Source organism: Accipiter gentilis, chromosome 12 (assembly GCF_929443795.1).
Source record: "Accipiter gentilis chromosome 12, bAccGen1.1, whole genome shotgun sequence".
NCBI lineage: Eukaryota > Metazoa > Chordata > Aves > Accipitriformes > Accipitridae > Astur > Astur gentilis.
This window is the reverse complement of record NC_064891.1, coordinates 10359880-10379060: the sequence shown is the minus strand read 5'-3', so window position 1 is coordinate 10379060 and position 19181 is coordinate 10359880. Positions and strand designations below refer to the sequence as shown.

Genomic DNA, 19181 nt, shown 5'->3' with positions numbered 1-19181 from the left:
TTCCTCCATTTCATTTAGATTGGTCTTATCTTTTGCTTGGAGGAATTAAATAGAGAATAAAAATAAACAGGGGTTTAATTTCTGACATGGACACTAATTCTACCATAGGTCAAAATTGGAGTTTTGCTCATTCACACTTAAGCCTGAATTTGGTATTCAGACACAATCAAAACTGTTTCTGCAGGTAAGTAAATCCCAACACCTCCACATCTGGATGGCAAGTAGTATTCCTAATTTTACTTTGGGTTTTAAGCACATCTCATCAAGCTCCATTAATAACCCCAAGCATGGGTGACTTAGTGATTTAATATATTGCTGCCTCTGAAGGGCTGGATTCGAGCCCTGACACACATCACTGCAAACAAAGTATACCAAATTACAGAACCATCACCTACTTAGGTACTATTACTACCATTGCTAGACCATCAAACTCTGATGGAACAAATTAAGTTCACTGTATAGCCTTATAAAAAAGAATGAGCCAGAAATAAAACGTGAAATATTTAACAGGATCTTCTTTTTTGTATCTCCTCAGATGGACACAACTTTTCAAATGAGGCATTCCAAAAATTAATATTCATTTTTCTAAATGCATGTTAATTTCTTATTTATTTCAGGCTTTACTAGAGACTCAAAATTTACTGCGCACTCAGGTTGCAAATTTTACCTTCAACCTTGGATTTTCAGGAAAATTTTACCACACAGGTAAGAAGGAACTTCATGCTCTCAGGTAGCTGCAGTTAAATAGGTGACAGGATTTTAAACCTAGCTTTAAACATGCCCTTTTTAAGTAAGTAACATGTTGACTCAGTGGAGCAGTGGGAAATACATGCTCCACCATTTTAGCATCCAGTGTCTAATTCAGCGTCCAAAGGGGCAAAGGTACGCTACGGATGAGCTTCTCAGGAACATGTAGATGCCCTTGGTGCTTTTCTGAAAGATGTGTGGTAGTAAATCTTAAGGTTATAAAGGAGGCAAAGTAGCTGCTAAGTGATCTATAATTTCACAGAAGACATACTAAGGTTTTTCCACTATGATAGGTATGATGAAATATAAAAGATTGGAAAAATCATGGCTTACAACCTCTGAAGAGGCAAAACTGTTTGAACGCTATGCACAAGATTTTGTTATGACTGTAAAAGTAATCTACCTTAGTGGCCTGCAAATCAGCAGGGATGATAAAAGGAAAACAAGATTAAAAGCAATTTGTATTGAAACCCTACTGCTTTCACACTCTGTGCAGTAACAAGTTGCACACTTGCACTGTGTTTCTGTGGAAGATTAGGCACTTTTACATCTGCTCCTCCTCCTCCTGACTCTTCCTCTCTTTTGCTCCATTTCTCCACAGCACAATGCCCCTTTTTTTTAAATTTTTTTTTTTCCCCTCCTCCTTTGCCTTCTCCTTAACGCTTTGCTGCACCTCCCCTCAGTCTTACCTCTGCTGCCACTGAGCCACGCTGCTCCCTAGTACTGCTAAGGCTAAAAAAAGACATACCCAGCAACTCCCTTCAAAAGGAGACACCTCCTGTCCTTCTCCTTTCCAAAGCCCACACCCTTCCCACCTTTGAAGACCACCTCCAAAATCCTCAGCAGCCATTCAGCCACATTTAGTGGCACTCACCAAGCGATGCTAGGGAAGCCGAGAAGCTTATCTGAAGCAGAGGAGGCATTACAAGCAGCAAGAGGGTGGAAGGGTAAGTTTAAAAGCTAGGAAAGATGGAATCCCGGCTGTCACGGAAAAAGTAAGGCAGGTCACCTGTGGAGCAAGGTAGGTCACCCCTCTCGGCGTTGGCGTAGCAGTACTCCCCTTTTCGTTGCTGGTATTTGAACACCAGATGGACAGGCTGACCCAGATCCTACCTGTCCGTCCCACCACTCATTAGGAGAGTACAGAGGTCCCTGGGAGAAGGGGAAATGAGGAAGCATTTGAGGGATGAGTAGAGTGAAGGCAATCAAAATTATGTATTTGTATCACTGTCACTTTCAAAGTCCAGGCCGGTTTCCCCTCGTGCAAGCACATAATGCTAAGTAACTGCTGGCCAGGAAACCTTACAGGCTAAAGATATAGGCTGGAGAGCCAGAGAAAAATGAGAGGGAGAGAGAAATGGAATTACTTGCCTGGAGTCATATAACAAGCCAGTGGCAGACCTATGATTAGAGAGCAACTTCGGAGACCGAACTTCAGTATTCTCCTCACTTCATCTTGACCTGCCTGTGTAGTTATTCCTTCTGGAGATTAATTGGACACACACGTAATACAGCAAAATAAAGAAAAATAGCCCAAGGCTCTGAGCCACTCTGAAGTAGGATGCTGCTGGTCGTGGCCATCTACAGCGTAAAGCTGATATCAGTCATTCTAGTGTCCACTGCATAGAAAGGTAATTCAAGGAGGGGAGGAGGTGGAGAAAGAGATAATTTATTATAAATACTCTGACATACCCAACGGTGGCTGGCACAAAACATGCAGCCTTTCTACAAAAACCAAACCCCTTACCTGCCAATATATTTTTATTTTGTTCATCCCAATGGCCTCCATATTGTTGTCACAGGTTTTCTTGCCTGGCTGATATAATGCTGACCGATTTCAGATTTGCTGCTGCTGTAGAGAGAGAAAATAGGAGAATGCGCATGTGTGCCTGTCCTCCTAAGGCTTTCAAGGCTTACAAAAATAGCACAGAACTACTTAATGAGTTGAAGCATGTCATTGCCTCCATTAAGGGACTCGCCGCTGCCTGTACTCAGCGATGTGTCTGAGTTTTTAAGTGAACACTTCATTTACAGGTTGGTGGTAGCATTTTGTCATATCAGCTTAGTGGAAAGGTCTCAAAGTATTCTCCATGCAATATACACTTTACTGACTCATTATAAATAAAACATGGAAAAGTATTCTTTAATTACTGTAAATGTGGCTTGTTTACCCAGAAAGGCTTTCAGTGTCAGATATTCAACATGTTTTATTAGCGCACTGCAACTACTCTGCCTTATTGACTTCCTTAATGTGTGATTTTGCTCTCCTTTCCAAAACTTGGATCATTTTAAAACTACAGGAGGGAGATGAGCGTGGGAATGTGTTGGCAGACTAAACAGTTATACATTTTCATCAAAAGATGTTGCTGACATCTGTACTACAAATACCAATTCCAGTAGGTATGCCTGCACACAAGTACAATAGCTGACACATCAGCCTCACTGCTCATCATCTCGCCACCACCACCATTCCCTTCTGTGGCACTGGTAAACTATGCACTGTAGACATAACATTATTAGCAAAAAAAATTACTAGACCCTATTAGTTATGCAGTTTTAGCAAACGCTTCTACTTTTTTCATGCTGCGGCAATAGAAATTAAGATGTTATCAGGATTTGCATTTAAGATTTATACGATTATTGAGAGCAACTTCAAACCTAGTTGGAGTTTTGAGCTCAAGAGACCTCTAAGTTATGGTTGTAGTTTTAAAATATGGGATTATTTATTATGCACAAACAAACTTTGAATTATGACTTACCTGTGTAAAGTGCATACTACATCTCAAAACAGATATATGTTCAAGTCCTTGATTCTAGGTCTACTTCATTTTTCAGATTTCACATTAATTTTGAAGAGAGAAAGTTACGTAAAGAATGTTGATTGTACAAGAAATTAAAGCCTCAGAATCCCTTGTTTTGCCTCCAATACTCTGAATAAAGGATTGGGCAAAAATATTTAAATAATATAAACACTCACCAAACACTCCATTAAATCTTTGCATAAGATTTTTTGGGAATAATATTACTTCAGAATTTATAAAATCAAGCAACACTCTTTTTAAAGGCTTGTAAAGAAAATTATCCTCAAAAGCAACACCACCACCAAATGTTAAACTTCCCACCTTTCTGTTTCAGCTCTGCCATTACAGGGTGGGCTTATTTGTTTAAACTGCTTTATCTTGTTTTATTTTTGTTACGTTAAAAAAAGTGCAAAGTTTGATTAGTTGTATTTAAGTTTACAAAGAAGTTATTAGGAAAAAATAGGACTTTAAAATACAGTTTTTAATAATGAAATTATTTCAAGAATCATACTCTACTTCAAATGTTAATAAGGCACTAAATTATACTTTGACCTAAATCTTACGTCAAATGACTGTAGTTCTTTATATATTTCAAATATCCATTTTTTTCCTTTTCATCCCTACCTTCAGTTTTCTACCTCTGGGTTACCAGAGATCTTCAGTGATTTCACAAACTCCTATCCCTTTCTATCCTGTCCTGTTTTGAAAGCCTGCGTTAAGTTTCTTCTCCCAATCACATTTCCCTTGCACGTGCCTGGGTGACTCCAAGTGAACCACACGCCCCAAAAAACAAGAGAGCGGTCATTCGACAGATGCAGTATACAGAAGTTTTGCACGAAGGAGCAGCCATCGGTCCTTTCTTTTCAACAAGGAATTACCTAGAAAACAAGGTTGTTTTCTTCTTCCAGCAGCACTCCCATCAGTGGGAGCAACTTTCTTAGAACTCGCAGAGTGCTGCAAAGAGGGAAGTAAAGTGATTCAGTGACACCAGGAAAAAGTTTCAAAGTAATGTTCTCCTTGTGTAGTAGCATTCTTCAAAAAACACTGCAGAAGTGAAAAATAAAACTAAAGAGCTGAAGTGCACGCACTGAACAGCCATCTTCGTATGTTCCTGCGTCATGCCACAAAAGCAAACAGTGACATCCACGGAGCATTTTCTTCCAATGAGTTTTGCAAAACATTGAAAAGCTTGTAAGAAGATAAGATATCTAGGTTTGCATCAGTAGACTGATTTTGACAATTATTTCCTTGACTGAAGCTAAATAAAAGTACTTAAAAGGTAAAGGAACAAGAAGGAAGGCTGCTAATAAACTGAATACATTGAGTAATTTGAAAGTGAAGTTACTGAAATGTGACTCTGTCTTTCCAATTTGCAAAAGCACTGCAGACATATGTCTGCAGATGGTGGAAGCAGCATTGTACCATTTCTCAAATGGAAGGTTTTCTTTGTTATAACCACACATGCTTGCTTCTGCCTGAAGCAGATACTTTTCACGAACACAGGAGTTTTTATTGTTTTTACTTCAAGATTGAACCTAGCAGAAATTAAATACTGAACCATAGGAAACAACATTTGGAAGCCCTTAGCCATTACAGCTTCATGTTTTCTACATAATTATATTTTGAGACTACTGCAAACTTGTTTCACACGTTACCAGAGATTATCAGATTTCAATTTACCAAGGCTAATAATGAGGTAGCTACAATGGAGAGGGTGGTGTTGGCAAGACTGGCACACATGTGATGCCACTTTGACCAGCTACAACAGTGCAGTGCTTGGCAGGACCAAAGCTGGTGGGTACAAGTCCACCCAATCTCCACCCTTACGGGGAGCCTGAACTTCTAAGTACTCCTAGTCCATTACATAGCACAGCAATCAGCCCAGGAAAACTAATTCTTGTTCGAATTACTGTCAGTTAACACTTTGCCAGGAATAGAAAGGGATAGCTACCATCCATGGTAATTCACCTCACTTTTTTGTGACATGGTAGAGCCTGTCTGCAGCACAGTGTGATATCCAGGCCAGGGACATCAGGTTTTATGGCAGCCTCTTCTGTGTTTGAAAAAACAATTATAGGCCTTTTCTACTGTTGGTTTTCTATTACCTTTTTTTTTTTCTCTTTCTTTCTTTCTTTTGAAGGGACTGAAGAGGAAGATGAAGGTGATGACCTGCTATTGAGATCTGTGGATGAGTTTTGGTGGTTTCCCCATATGTGGAGTCATATGCAGCCTCACCTCTTCCACAATGAGTCGTCACTGGTGGAGCAGATGATCCTCAACAAAGAATTTGCAATAGTGAGTAAAAGATACCAAAAGGTTCACTAGGATAGCTTTGCATATTATAGCTATGCTTTCCAAGCTGTTTTTATGTTTATCGATATTATACATATATATATATATTTACATAGAAATGCAAATAAGGCAGCAAGATTGGAAACGCAGCCCCCCAAAAAGCCTTCCTGTGACTCAAACTTGGGCTGAATTTTGTCTTAGCCTTTTTCTCTGACACGGGCTTTCTGGAAAGGTAGTAGCCCTTCACCCAAGCAACCTTGTGAGACCACAGGGACCAGCAGCAGTGAAATCTCAGCAGGTATCAGCTGGCCGTTTAAGCTTTAGGAAGGGGTTTATACACAGATTATCAGCTTCCTGAAGTCTGGTGCGAACATCCTCAATAGGGGAGGGAGAAATTTGCAGTGAACCCTAAATGTTTGTTGTATATGGTTTGTGAGAAATCTTGAAGTTAATGAAGCAAATAAGTGAAGCTGCTGGATTTCACTGTGCTTTTTTTAGATGACCTGCTTGAAAATATACTTTTTACACAGCTGACCTGTTGCTAATATTTATAGATAATGATGTTTCATTTTTGCTCATCTTTGTTGTTAACTTACAAGAGCTATCCTCCTAGCATTGTCCAGAGCTTGGAGTACTTGTTCTCCAAGGTCAGGTGGAAAACCATTTAGAGTCCTTTCAGGGTAATACGACTTGCTTATTGAGCATGACAAAGACAACCTGAATTCTGTAAATGCTCACTTTGGAAAAAAGACTGTGTGGTCTTAGACAAGGCATAGAAATGCCAAGCAACCAAAGCCACTCAAAAGAGCAGAGTGACACGGCGGGGCTTTCTCCACTGTTCAGGGAACACAAATCTCAGCCCTTTGCAGCTCCAAAAGGCCAGCCAGCAGCTGCCCCTTCCTCCCAGCCCTCGCATCAGCCAAGGTGCATCAGGGAATGGGCAGAGGCAGATGCCTGAACAAGCAGTTGGAAGCGATTTATTCCCTTGTTTACAAAAATATTTTCTCCACAACCTTTAAAGAAAATTCATTAAAAATGGCTTAGCTGTTAACTCTTCTTGCCAGACTTCCCCCCTTCCCATCTCCTGCCTGGCAGGGTGTTAGTACAGGAGTGTGTGGAATGACTTCTTTTCCTTTCTACAGTTCTGCTTTACTGTCAGCCTTCATCCTGGCATGGCCTCTGTGTGCCTTCTGCGTAGCCTGGCCCAGAGATCCGAATACAGTTGAGATTTTAAATGCAAGAGTAATTATTTAAATAAACTGTATCTCAAAAATACATGGTCCGTTCATCTTTAAACTTATGGAGAAATTCTCCTAGTATTTTCAGGAAACAAGAAGTCCTCTAGGTCGAACAACCTTTAGGAGTAAAATCTATAGCATAGCCTGAAAACAGAGCTTGTAATAGAATCTGTTTTCAACTTCAACTACAGAAAGATAAAGCCCATGTCCCTATCATTACTGAAGTGTAGAGACTCCTTAGGGTGCCTATAAATAAGAAGCTGATGTCAGTGAAAGGCTGCTGTTATTACAGTTTTATTTCCTGCTAACATTTGGACAGGGGTTGTACCAACCTCTTAACCTTGAATCTATATGAGCTGTACAATTTACTTATGAGAACATTTCTTTTCAAAAGGCTTCCCATGAAATCCTCTCTGTGGGAGAAATTTATCTTCGTGATATGACAACCTTCCTGATAGCTATCAGAGAGGTCCCAGCCATGACTTCAGAGCAGTTTTCTATCCTCTTCTGCTTTCTCATCCTCAGCATCATGTCTTATTTTTGGAAAGAAACTCCCTGTTTGACAGCTGCATTTCTATAAGTCCTCCAAAGTTAAAGCAAACCTCTTTTCATTATTCTTTGACTTCACAGTGTGGATCCAAATTTAAATTAGAGATCTAGAACAACACATAGAAAATCTGCTCGATGTTATGCATGTTTTATTTGTGCTTTAATGTCTTTATTTAGTATTATACTCAGGGGAACACAGCTTGATGCTGATGCCATTTTCTCTCGCATTTCCCATTTTAAGCTGCAAGTAGAGATGACACTTTGTGTCACTTTCTGCAAAGAAAGCTGCAGTAATTATTTGGAAATATGATCACATTCATTATTCACCTACTGTGGTATTTCTTCATTCATTTTTTAAACATGGGTAGGAAGGCAATGGGGTCTTCAAGATGGGAGAGCCCATCGTTATGCCTGAGAAGAACAGTCAAAGTTGCTTTAAGATCCCAAACACCACCGCAAAAATTCTGTTCATTAAGACCTGTTGGCTCCTCCTGGTTTTATCATTTTAGAAGAAAGCTAAACCAGATCACACTGTCTGGAAACTTGCACACAAATCCCATCACAGTCAGCTGTTTCTCCGTGAAGTGAGTATCAGGCTTGGGACTGAGGTTTTCACAAGGGAAAAGGTTTCATGAAAGGAATGTCCTTCTCTTGATTATTGTGGATTAAAGTCTAGCTTAATAAACACAAGACAGTGCACCTGAAACAGTATTTCATGGATATTATTGCATGGAGCTATAAATGTACACAAGCATAATTTTTATTGGCTCTTGTACTTACACTGTATGCATAATCTTTGGTTTGCAGGAGCTCACGTACACATACAGTCTACTGAACACAGGCAAGAAATACAGGTCTTACAGCTGGCAACTAAATAAGAGCTCGTTCTGGTTTACTCTGATATATCCATATCTCATATGATGCTCTATAAAGTAGGGGCTTACAATTGCAGCCTGCCTCAAATGGCTGTATCACAAAATAGGTGTAGAAATAGGATATCTAAACAGTTTTGTATACATACAACTAATTGCTAATGAGGTATCTAACTGCCTTGATTTCAGCGCAGATATGTATACCTCTCTACCTGGGGCTTAGTAAAATCAACAGTGTTTAAAGGATTCCTTTACATGTGAATTGCTTATGAATCAGGAGACTGCCTTTAACAACAGCCCTCCAAATTATTATATTTTATATGTCACTGAGATATTTATCATTTCTACTGTTTCATGCCTAGTTGGTGAGAGGAAGAGAATTTCTCACATCTTTCAGAAATGTTATTGCCCCACTGCTCTGGATCTGGCAAGCAGCATGGGAAGCTTTGCCTGACAAAATCCTTGTCCACACGTGCCTGAGCCTTGGGCCCCACAGCTGCCTCCATCCATAGCCCCTTCCCACAGCCCTCCCTGCCAAATCCCTTCTCAAGCACTCCCGATATCCTCCACCTCAGAGGAACAAGAGCCAGAGATTTAACTCTGGTAAAGTAAATTGCAGACTACCCAGAACTTTGCTATCCCCGTGTTGTCTTATTTACTTAAATATGGATGGTATGCTTCAGAGCCTGGCTAAGAAAATGGCAAATTACATTAATTTTGATTATCAGTTGGGTTTGACTTAATCATATTTTGTGGGGGTTTTTTCTATCAGAGGATCCCAAAATCCATTAAAGACACTAATGGATTAAGCCTTGGATTAAATTTTACAAACTGATAATATCTCAAGTATTATTCTCCTGCTTTATAGGCAATGCAATTGATACACAAAGAGGTAAACAAATTGTGCAAGCAGAAGTCTGATAGTACATATTCCAAAAATAAAACGAACCAAGTTTTCACTGCCATCCTCTAATCACAAGATATCGTTCCTCCCCCTCCCCGCCTTTTGTACATCCTTATCTGACAAAAACAAGAAAAATATATCTAAGTCAAAGCCTGTAGCTCTATTTTGTCCCTTGATTTGTTTGCTCAGTGATTATCTTCTGTGCTCATTTGTGAGCACATGTGCCAGAAGCACGGTAGAGATAGGGCAAAAACTACCATCGACTATAAAAAGGTAGCTGTGATCTTATATGAAGAAGTGAGAGACGCACATATACAAAACAAACAAATCAATTCAGAGATACACATATACAAAGCAAACAAATCAATTCAGAGCCTGCCTAACACTCCTTGGCTTCAATCTCCTGTTTATAAACCAACTACAGCTGCACATTAGCACTTCCTCTGCCTAAAACTTTTGAGCTGCCCAAACCACAAAGAAACCATGAGCTTTTAATATACCAATTAAATACCAAGAACATGAAGACCAGTGACCACATATCGAAGGCAAAGTATCTACATGTGATGAAAAGAGAATCTAATTTGTCCCATTATTAATATCTGTAGTTAACGTTGGGAAGGAGAGATGCCTACTAGACATTGCCTCTAAAACTGTTCTGTAAATAGTCTGCATACATAGGATAGTTTTGTCTTGTGCAGACAGGATGAGATTTATTCTGCCTAACTTTAAGGTCCTTCCAAAATAGTCCATCTTCATTAGTGCTTTTGTCCATAGCAGGCGTGTGCTTTGACAGCACATCTCTAAGACTGCCTGTAACTTCTCGGCTTTATTTAGTACCACACACATGCAGAGTCTATGCATTTCCTAGTCATGTCTAGCTTCCTCAGTGCTGGGCTGCCTTTCTTCATTTCACATCCTCCGAAACTTAATATCTTAAATCCCAACCTCATCTCCGCCTCTTGGTAGCCCACTACAGTGAGAAGCACGCTTAGAGCAGGAGTCACGGTGATATCTGGGAGACTCCTATGTACAACTGGTGAAAAGCTGGCTTTTCCCATGCCCCTATCAATCCTGGATCTAATGCCGACACCAGAAAACCCGCTTTGTTAAGACCCCTCGTACTCTCTGCTTAGCGCGCTGTATAGCCACGTGGCAAGGAAACATGCCACGGAGACGAAAAAACAATTGCAAGAGCAAATACCAACACGCAGAGCCCCTGTATCTCAGTAACAATCACCTCTCGTTCACTGAACAGTCTTGTCTAGCTAGAGAGCTTTTAAACAGATTTTTGAAGGTTAGAATTGAACTAAAAGTAATTGAAGGCTGAAATATTTATTCAATAAAAATTATCTAGAAATGTAACCCTTGAGAACAAAAATCATGTGTCCATAAAGGATGAAATGCAACACAACATGTTTGTCACTGCAGACAAGCAAGAAAGTAGCAAATTCGTTTACCAAATAAGAGAAATCTAAGTATTTTAAACTGGCATAGTAACATATAAATTTACAGGAAATCTCACCCATGTGCAGCAATGTTAGAAATGTATCGCAGTACTAAAAATATGCAAAGCTTATATAAATCTTTTAACTTTGGCAGGTAACATCTTAAAAAGTACTACATTTACTCTATCACCTACCATTGGACAAAGTCAAAAGGTTTAGCAAACTTAACTGAGGTTGTATTGTTAACTTTTTCATCTAGAAAAGTCTTTACACCTAAGGGAATCCTGCAGTTCAACTGACTGTGTGACGAGTTCTACAGTAGACATTAGATTTATTAAATTAAAACAAAAGCTTGCTTTTTTATTCTTTCTCTGACAATAGCCAATACTAGATGTTTCTGTAAAAAAAAACACCCGATATTTTAAGAACCAGAATGCCAGTTATGTTACAACAGTTTTAGGTTTTGCTTCATTTTATTTCTTACTGCATTTTAACAAGGACATGTAATATTTGGTGCATCAAAAACTGGGGGTTTTCTGTTGGACAAGATCCTGCTACTATAAGTAGTCAATCTTCCATATGACATTTTTTATTCAAGTTTCCAATGTCTGCTTACAGAAAAACTGCTATAGGAATGCCAAGTTACTTGTTGAGAATATACCTCCTTCTGGAGAGCGGTGCTCATTCAGCATTACCTGCCCTTCCTTTAGCCGAGGGGTTTTTTTGCAAATGCAGAATAAGTACGCACAGCACATGCTGACTCATGGCAAACACAGCTCATTTCTGTACAAATAGGAAGGTCAAAAGAGGTCAGGAGTTTCAAGCAAATCTTCTCTTGCTTGAACGAAGCTGATAATTGAGAGAGATAAGCAGCCTTGGCAATTTGCTTCAGCCTTTCCGATCACCTGTAGAAGTACCTGTCCTACGCGTGGGCTCTGGGCAAGGTAACTTTGGAGGGTGGGCAGACAAGCCGGGCTGCGTCGGCAGGACTACGAGTTCCCAATTCCCGGCGCGGGTGCATCATCGCAAGTGGGAGACGGCGTTTCCCTGCACTCTGCCACGTGAAGCGGCTGCCGCTGGCCAGATGTGCTGGCCGATGCAGGCATCAGAGAGAGGGTTCTTCTGAGCTGAGGGTAGACTGATCCACATACCAGCCTGCTCACTGGTCCCCGGAGGACATGAGGTGTGCTTCTGGAGAACGTCTTTTAGTCTGGTCTAGCCCTTAAAACAAGGCAGGGTGCGCGCTCCCAGACCGCTCGCTCCATGATGCAAACCAATGCATGGGAAGTAGCATCAACTCAGGGAATTTTCTGCCAAAAACGCAATGACTGTTTTAATCACCTTCCCCCATCTCATTGGTTATAACAGTGATTCTCCTTTAATATTGAACTCATCCACCGCTGCAGCTGCAGCTTACACCGTCATTTAAATTAGAATTGAAAGTCTCTCAACGCACAAGTAAAATAAGAATACAAATTTAACCTGTTCAAATTAATGGCTCTGGGGTCCCAGCTTAAGCGTGCAATGGCATGTAATGTTGCTGTTCTCAGTGCCAAAAAGGTCCAGAAAGTTTCCAAACTAGACAAACACATGCACAAAATTTGTGAACAAATTTTGAAATGAAAAAAAATCAGTTGAGGTCTTGAATGTAAAGCTAACCTAATAAAATCTTGTAAGATAATGTTCCTTTGAGTGTAGAAGGAAATATACTCACTACAGGCATCTCCAATTTTGCCCAAGAGCTTAGATTCAAATGTATACTCCTCCTTTAAGACATTAGTTCTCAATCCCAGACAAAATTTAATAACAAAATGAGAGGAAAAAAGGAAACAGAGCAACAGAGATCACTACAAGAGGACATACAATATTTAATTTGCCCAAGTAAACTGAACATAGAACTGACCAAAGAAAATCTGGTTATTTGTTAGTTGTTTCTTAAAGTCATATTGGGTATCTGAGTGACTGACATGTATTTGTGTGATGAACTATATAGTAGCTTTTTATATTAAGAACTCATGAAAAGCTGCCTTATTTTATTTGTGAATGGCAGATTACCATTTCACCATTCTGTTGCTATGGCAATACCAGCAGCAACTAGTAAGTAGATAAACAGGATTTTGCAGGTATTCATCCAGATACCTACTTTCGGACATACCATTCGGAGTAGTATTCATTATCTAGCTCAGGACACATTTGCCTTACATTTATGTGTCTGTATGCTCCCTAACACAGGTTTGGTGAAGGTTTGTAGATTCAGGTTAATACAGTATATTTAAGTTAACACAGCATATTTGACTGCGTGAGCATCGTAAACTACTCAGGCAGAGTAATAAATGACCAGATTTTTCACAAACCTTTAGACATAGCTTTTTCTTTTATATGTGTTCATGGCAAAAAAAATAGAGAAAAGAGCGATTTAACACTTCTCATTATAGAACTGCTCCTCATTTCACCCTTAAACTGACTCAAGCCTTTCAGGCAGGTAACAATATTAATAAGCAGAAATTACATTTTGCTCTAGTAAATTACAAAAGTAGTGAGTTTGGGTTTCTTTTTTTCAAGATCAGCCAGTAACCTAAGATCTTTACTGATAACGAATGGATAATTTTAAGTGGTTGCATTATATGGTGTATGAACAAGTGTTCCCTACAGCTTTAACCTAATTTTTGTCAATGAACCAAAAACCTTTCTTTGCAAAGTACTTGAAGATGCCCAGCAGAACCTGCTGTTCCTGGAATTAAAGTAATCAACAGTTCTTGGATAATGTGGGCAAGAGAAAGGACAAAAAGGCATAAAAAATTGTCTCGCATTTTAGCCATTTCCCTCTGAACATCAATTTTAAATGAACAGAAAACAGCTGATGTATCCTGTAGTACTGGGAGCAAAATTAATTCAGTAAACACCCGGAGCCTGGGAAGGGATCTGGCGAGAGCCGCAGTGGTGGGACACCCTTGCAAACCTGGAGATGCTGTGGAAGAGTTGAATGGGGCTTTTACTGGACCTGCTGGAAATGGGCCTCAGCAGGAGAAGAGGCAGAGCGCAGCTTTTCTTTCTGCCAGTAGCTGATGATAAACGCTGGATGCGTTTCTGAATGGTCCCTCCGACCAATGAAACTAATTACCTCATTTTCACGTGTACAGCTTACGCTTTGTATGATTTGCTCTCTTTTAAGATATATTTAAATCCCGGCCTATGGATGTGGTTATCAGGCCTCGTCATCAGATGGGGTTTACAGACAGCCCATGCTAAGCTGGAAGCAGGAGGGATGAGGAGCAGAGCAAAGGCAGGAGAGCGTCAGGATTTTTTTTTCCTAAATCAGGAAGGAATCTTGCTCTTATTCCAGAAATAGGAAATAAAAATCCCACATATGTCACTACAACAATTTTTTCCATCTGTTTACTGCTCTAATGCTGTTTGATAGCTTAGTAAAGAAGCAGCATCAGCTTGCCGGATTACCTTTAAAAAGAACCAAACAGGTAGGATGCACATTAAAATACACACAATCTATAATGAACAGGCAGGCAAATCTGTTCCATGTAACAGTAACGCAACATAATCCAAGAGGATTATTTATCACTCTGCAGTTATCAAACTGTAATTCCAGTTGCCCTCATATCTTCCCCATTTTTAGCTTGTGCTACATACAAATAGACACAAGTCAGTCCAAGGACAACAGCTTCTCCGATGCTGCTGTCTGCAGGAAAAAAAACTCTGAATAATTACATGTTCTTTTCCCATTCCTAAATATATTCCTCCCTCTGCTGTGTCGCAGGAGCACGGCATACCGACTGGCATGGGGTACGCAGTGGCTCCGCACCACTCCGGAGTCTACCCAGTTCACATCCAGCTGTACGAGGCCTGGAAGAAGGTCTGGCGCATCCGAGTGACCAGCACAGAAGAATATCCACACCTGAAGCCTGCACGGTACAGACGGGGCTTCATCCACAATGGCATCATGGTACACTGCATTTCCATGCTTCATAGCAATAGTACTTTAAGTGACTCAAAAGTATGCTATTTTTACCGAATGCTTCAAGTTTTACAGCAATCATTAAAATTCTCTGTGATCGAGGCTTTGTAAGGGTGCCAAAATAGTGCATTTGTTATGCAGCCAGTTTAAAAAAAAAAAGTCACACAAACTCAGGCAACTGCAAATGTAATCCTCAGAAACTAAACGTACTTGTAGTCCCATCAACTATCAACTGAGTTATAAAGGCGTACTTTGAAATTCATTAAACTGCCTAAGACCTATGTTTCAAGCTATGGTTCATCTTTATGCATGAAAGGATTAGAAATCCACCACCTGGGAAGGTGAGCAGGTGTAAGTAATCTCCTCCAGCAAGGATGACGCTTCTCTGAGGCCAAGGTTTCATTCCGAGCTTTGCTTCCGAAACTCTCAGAGCCAGGGACCGGACACGTGCCCTACTTTTCCAGACCATGTATTTGTGTGAGGAGAAAGAAGGTTCCTCACATACACACTTGAACCGCATGAAGGGCAGGATAACTTATAAAATTATTTGGCCTGTCTAACCAGCCAGCTGCAACCCTATACATAGATGAAACACCAAAAGTGAACATGCATAAGTGAAGTTAGAAATATTTTAAGGGCAGGTCCCAGAATGCTTTCAAGTCCCAGCTGACTTGAATATTGCCTACGCATATGAAGTCAAAACTGTGATCCCCTAAACAAGACAAAAGGAACATCTTAATCAAAACCAAGAAGTTACTGCCCAGAGTCCAATTAATATTGAAATAGACTCCAATTCAGCAGTGCATTGACACATGTATTAAAACCCTCTGCCGAATGTAGGTTTTATTTGTTGTTTTAATTGAGTAAAAGTGAAAACATGACCGGAGGGAAACAAAAGGCTTTTCCCAGGTGAATTATATCTCTGCATGGATTAGGCAGTACCCATAAGCCCTAACAGTTGTTGTCCTTACTTTACCAGAGACCTTTGATTGTACTTAGCTAATAATGTAACTAAACTATCTAGTGGTCCGAGATGAGTTTGTTTTCCCTCTCCTGCTAGCTGGCGTGTTTCTGACACGCAGCCCCTTGATTTATGGTGGAACAGGGAGCTGACCTCAGGCTGGTCTCCTGTGAGCATCCCACCGGTCCGTAAACATTTCACCAACAGGGATGAGGGGCTCGGTATGGTTTTCAGGACTGAGGAAAGTAGGAAGCAACAGGTCTTTTGTGGTCTGCAGCCTTGAATACAAATTCAGTTCAGCGTCTCAAGAACAGGAAGATTAATTGCCTGAGATAGAGGAGACGGCCAGGAAGCACTATTTATCTGCTAATAAACCAACCTTGCTAAGGGAAGAGAGGTTTGGCTTTTTATTTTTTTCCTCTTCCAAATCCCAAGAAACAAACACTTCCTATGAGCGTACGAGCTGAATAAAACGGTCTGCACGAAAACGCAGCACATGTGCGTAGCAGCTTTTCGGAGCTGGCATCTGGAAATCTCCACATCTGCAGGACCGTGCTTGCTTACCACAAGACTACAGAAGGCACAAAGGAGCCCATAAATAAAAAACACCAGTGCACAGAGGCAGAAAGGGTTACAGTTTTGTTTACTTTGAGTTACTGGAGGGATTCGGGTGGCTGCGCCAGGGTAAGTTTGCAGAAAGAAGTTAATGTCACAACGGTGCTGTTATTTTGTTCTCAGGTGCTCCCTCGACAGACCTGTGGCCTTTTCACTCATACTATTTTTTACAAGGAATATCCTGGGGGCCCTCAGGAGCTGGACAAAAGTATCCGAGGAGGTGAACTCTTCCTCACCATTCTCCTGAATCCCGTAGGTACCTTCTTTTGCTATTTTTTGGACACTCTGACTAATGGGGAGGAGGGAGGGAGGGAAGGAGATCAGTTTTCTTCGATCTTTTTTGAGAAATAAAAATCAAGACCACTTGCTCAAAGGTAACAAGCAGTCGAAGAGGAAAGGAACAAAATGTCTTCTGCTAATTTCTAACTACAACTGTATGCAACAAGTTACTGGAAAATGCATTCATTTGAGCTCCATACTGTTTCCCAACCTGAAGCCTGGTCCCCATGAGAGAAGAGTGTGCTGACTTGTCTAACTGAAACAGAAAGAAACCAGTGAGGGTAGAGAAAACTGTGTGATCTTATTCCACTTTTCCTTTTTTCCATACGCTTGGCCCCTTAGGCACTCCTGATATAGCTCAATGGAAACCCCAGGGCTCAGACCTGATGTCATTCCCCCACCACTGGCTCTTGAAAACGGGTTTTGTGCAGCTAAAAATTACCCTAAGCAGTACACAGCCTTCTAATGAACATTTTTGCTTTGCTTAGTGCTGCATTTCTTTTTCCCTGTCAGCATTACATGAACCTTAAACTATATATACGTATGTCTGTGTGCACATGTAAACAACCTACATATGTATAAGCACACATGTATATGGTTTAGTCAAAAGTGCCACAGACTTTAAGGATTTGCAGGGCTATTACACAATTTTGTCTCTCAACTAATAAAGTGGTGTGAACTGCGCTACGCTAATATACACATACACACACACGTATGACAAGACAATGTAGGTGGGTGCATAGGAGCGATTGGGTTTACCAAGGATCAAGGAGGAAAGCTACCTGACTGCAAATGCTATATTTTGAAGTCACAGTTTTCTTGCCTGTGAACAACAATCTGGTGCCATTTAAGATGGCAGCCTAGAGGTGGAAGGAAGGAGGACAAGAACAAAAAATCCACACACAAAAAAATCATATATCAATTATTTTTTTGCCCTTGTCCTCCCTTCTTCCTGTTCCACCCAAACAAGCTATACTACTCACAAGATAAATGTCTCATGTCGTGTCAGGTGGCCTAATTTCCAGTGGTTTTGAATTGCAGTACTCATTGACTTCTCTGCAGAGGTAAAGAAATTCAGGTGGAGCTAAGTCTCAAATCCAGGTCACTTTAATTATTTAAAGACCTAAATATAGATTTTAGTATTATATAATTAGATGCTTGTAGGTGAAAATTTTGGCTGGGGAGCTAAGTTGGTGGCCAAGTCAAAGATTCAGTGGGTTTAAAGAAATGGGACATTTCTATTAGGAATTTTTCTGTACCACACATGCGACACCTAATTTGAGAATAAAAAATATCCCTGTTCTTTACCCTGTCTCTCCATTACCTGCAGTTCTCTCAGGCTGGCTTTTCTTCCCATGGTTTCCTTAAGTGTAACTTGGCTCATTGCTGTCTTGGGATGCTACTGGAATTTATCCTTAGCTTTGTCGTACTTTGATCAACAACCTGGGCATCTTTCACTTATCTGAAGATTTCCTCAGATTTAGGCAGTGCAGCAGTCTGTAGCAATGTTCTTACTCCAGGAGAGATGCTCAGAATAGCCCAAATTCCTCAGTCGATCACCATGTCCAAGCCTGTGAGCATGCTCAGGCCACCCTGACTTCCTCCCCTACAACTCCCTTTTTCCCTAGTTGCAGGTTTTTCTTTCTTACTGACAGCAAATAAGCAAGAAGGCACAAGCTCACAGGTGCTTATTAGAAATTTCAGCCTTTGGATCTTTTAAACAATTGCATCCAAACGTTCTTTCCAAAGACAGGCTGAGGCCATGGGGAAGAGTTGCTCTTCAATTCATCTAAAAATTATTTTAAAGGCTACTATTGAACTTCAAATGGAATCAGATAGGCTTATGCCACCATTTATTACACTTTCCATAATTCATTAGCCTGGACTTTCCAGGCAGCTCCCAAGCAGGACCAACCTTGGAGGTGCCAGAGCATCTTCCACCTGGGAGCTCTAACACCCCCAGCTGCTTGCACCAGCCCTGCAGGAGGTTTCCCCAAGCCGGGTCCAATTGCTTCCCCATGAAATGGCCAAATGTCTCCCTAGACAAGTCCTGCAGCACAGACAGGTGCTCTTGGTGCCTTGCTGAGCGTGACACAAAGAATTCTTGAGAGAAACTGTGCCACCGTCCGTCTTTTAGGTTTCAGGAGTGATGCAGCAGAGGCAGGACTTTTCCTAGGAAGGCGATACATAATGGCAGGAAAAGTATTCCAGATTTAATCATGCATCTCTGATGTTCAGGACTGAGAAGACCATCTTCCAACAAAAAGGTCGAGGGGGGAGTGAAGATTTTCTTTGATTTTCTTCTGTACATGAACTCATTGGTTTGACCAAGCTATGTTCCATTAACTTGAAAGTGCAATATATATTATTGGGTAGTATTTGAAAACAACAGCTTTTCTATACTTTTAATGTTTGATTCCCCACTCCCACTTTCCTGATTTTCTATCTTTACCTCATCAAAACTGATATTTTACTGAGCTAAACGACACAAGTGCAATACTGACATGC

At 40.6% G+C, this 19181-nt stretch overlaps 1 protein-coding gene across 4 annotated transcripts in view; it reads left to right on the top strand.

Moving 5' to 3' along the window:
• Positions 1-19181, top strand: part of LOC126044922 (bifunctional heparan sulfate N-deacetylase/N-sulfotransferase 4) — a 107325-nt gene that overhangs the window by 46254 nt on the left and 41890 nt on the right. For all 4 annotated transcript variants that reach the window (XR_007507828.1, XR_007507827.1, XM_049815323.1 and 1 more), the window contains exons 3-6: positions 618-705; positions 5689-5843; positions 14621-14806; positions 16518-16646. Coding sequence is in view for 2 of the 4 variants with exons in the window: in XM_049815323.1 (XP_049671280.1) it covers positions 618-705; positions 5689-5843; positions 14621-14806; positions 16518-16646 (558 nt within the window). In the remaining 2 variants the exon portion in view is untranslated. The remainder of the gene's footprint in view (positions 1-617; positions 706-5688; positions 5844-14620; positions 14807-16517; positions 16647-19181) is intronic.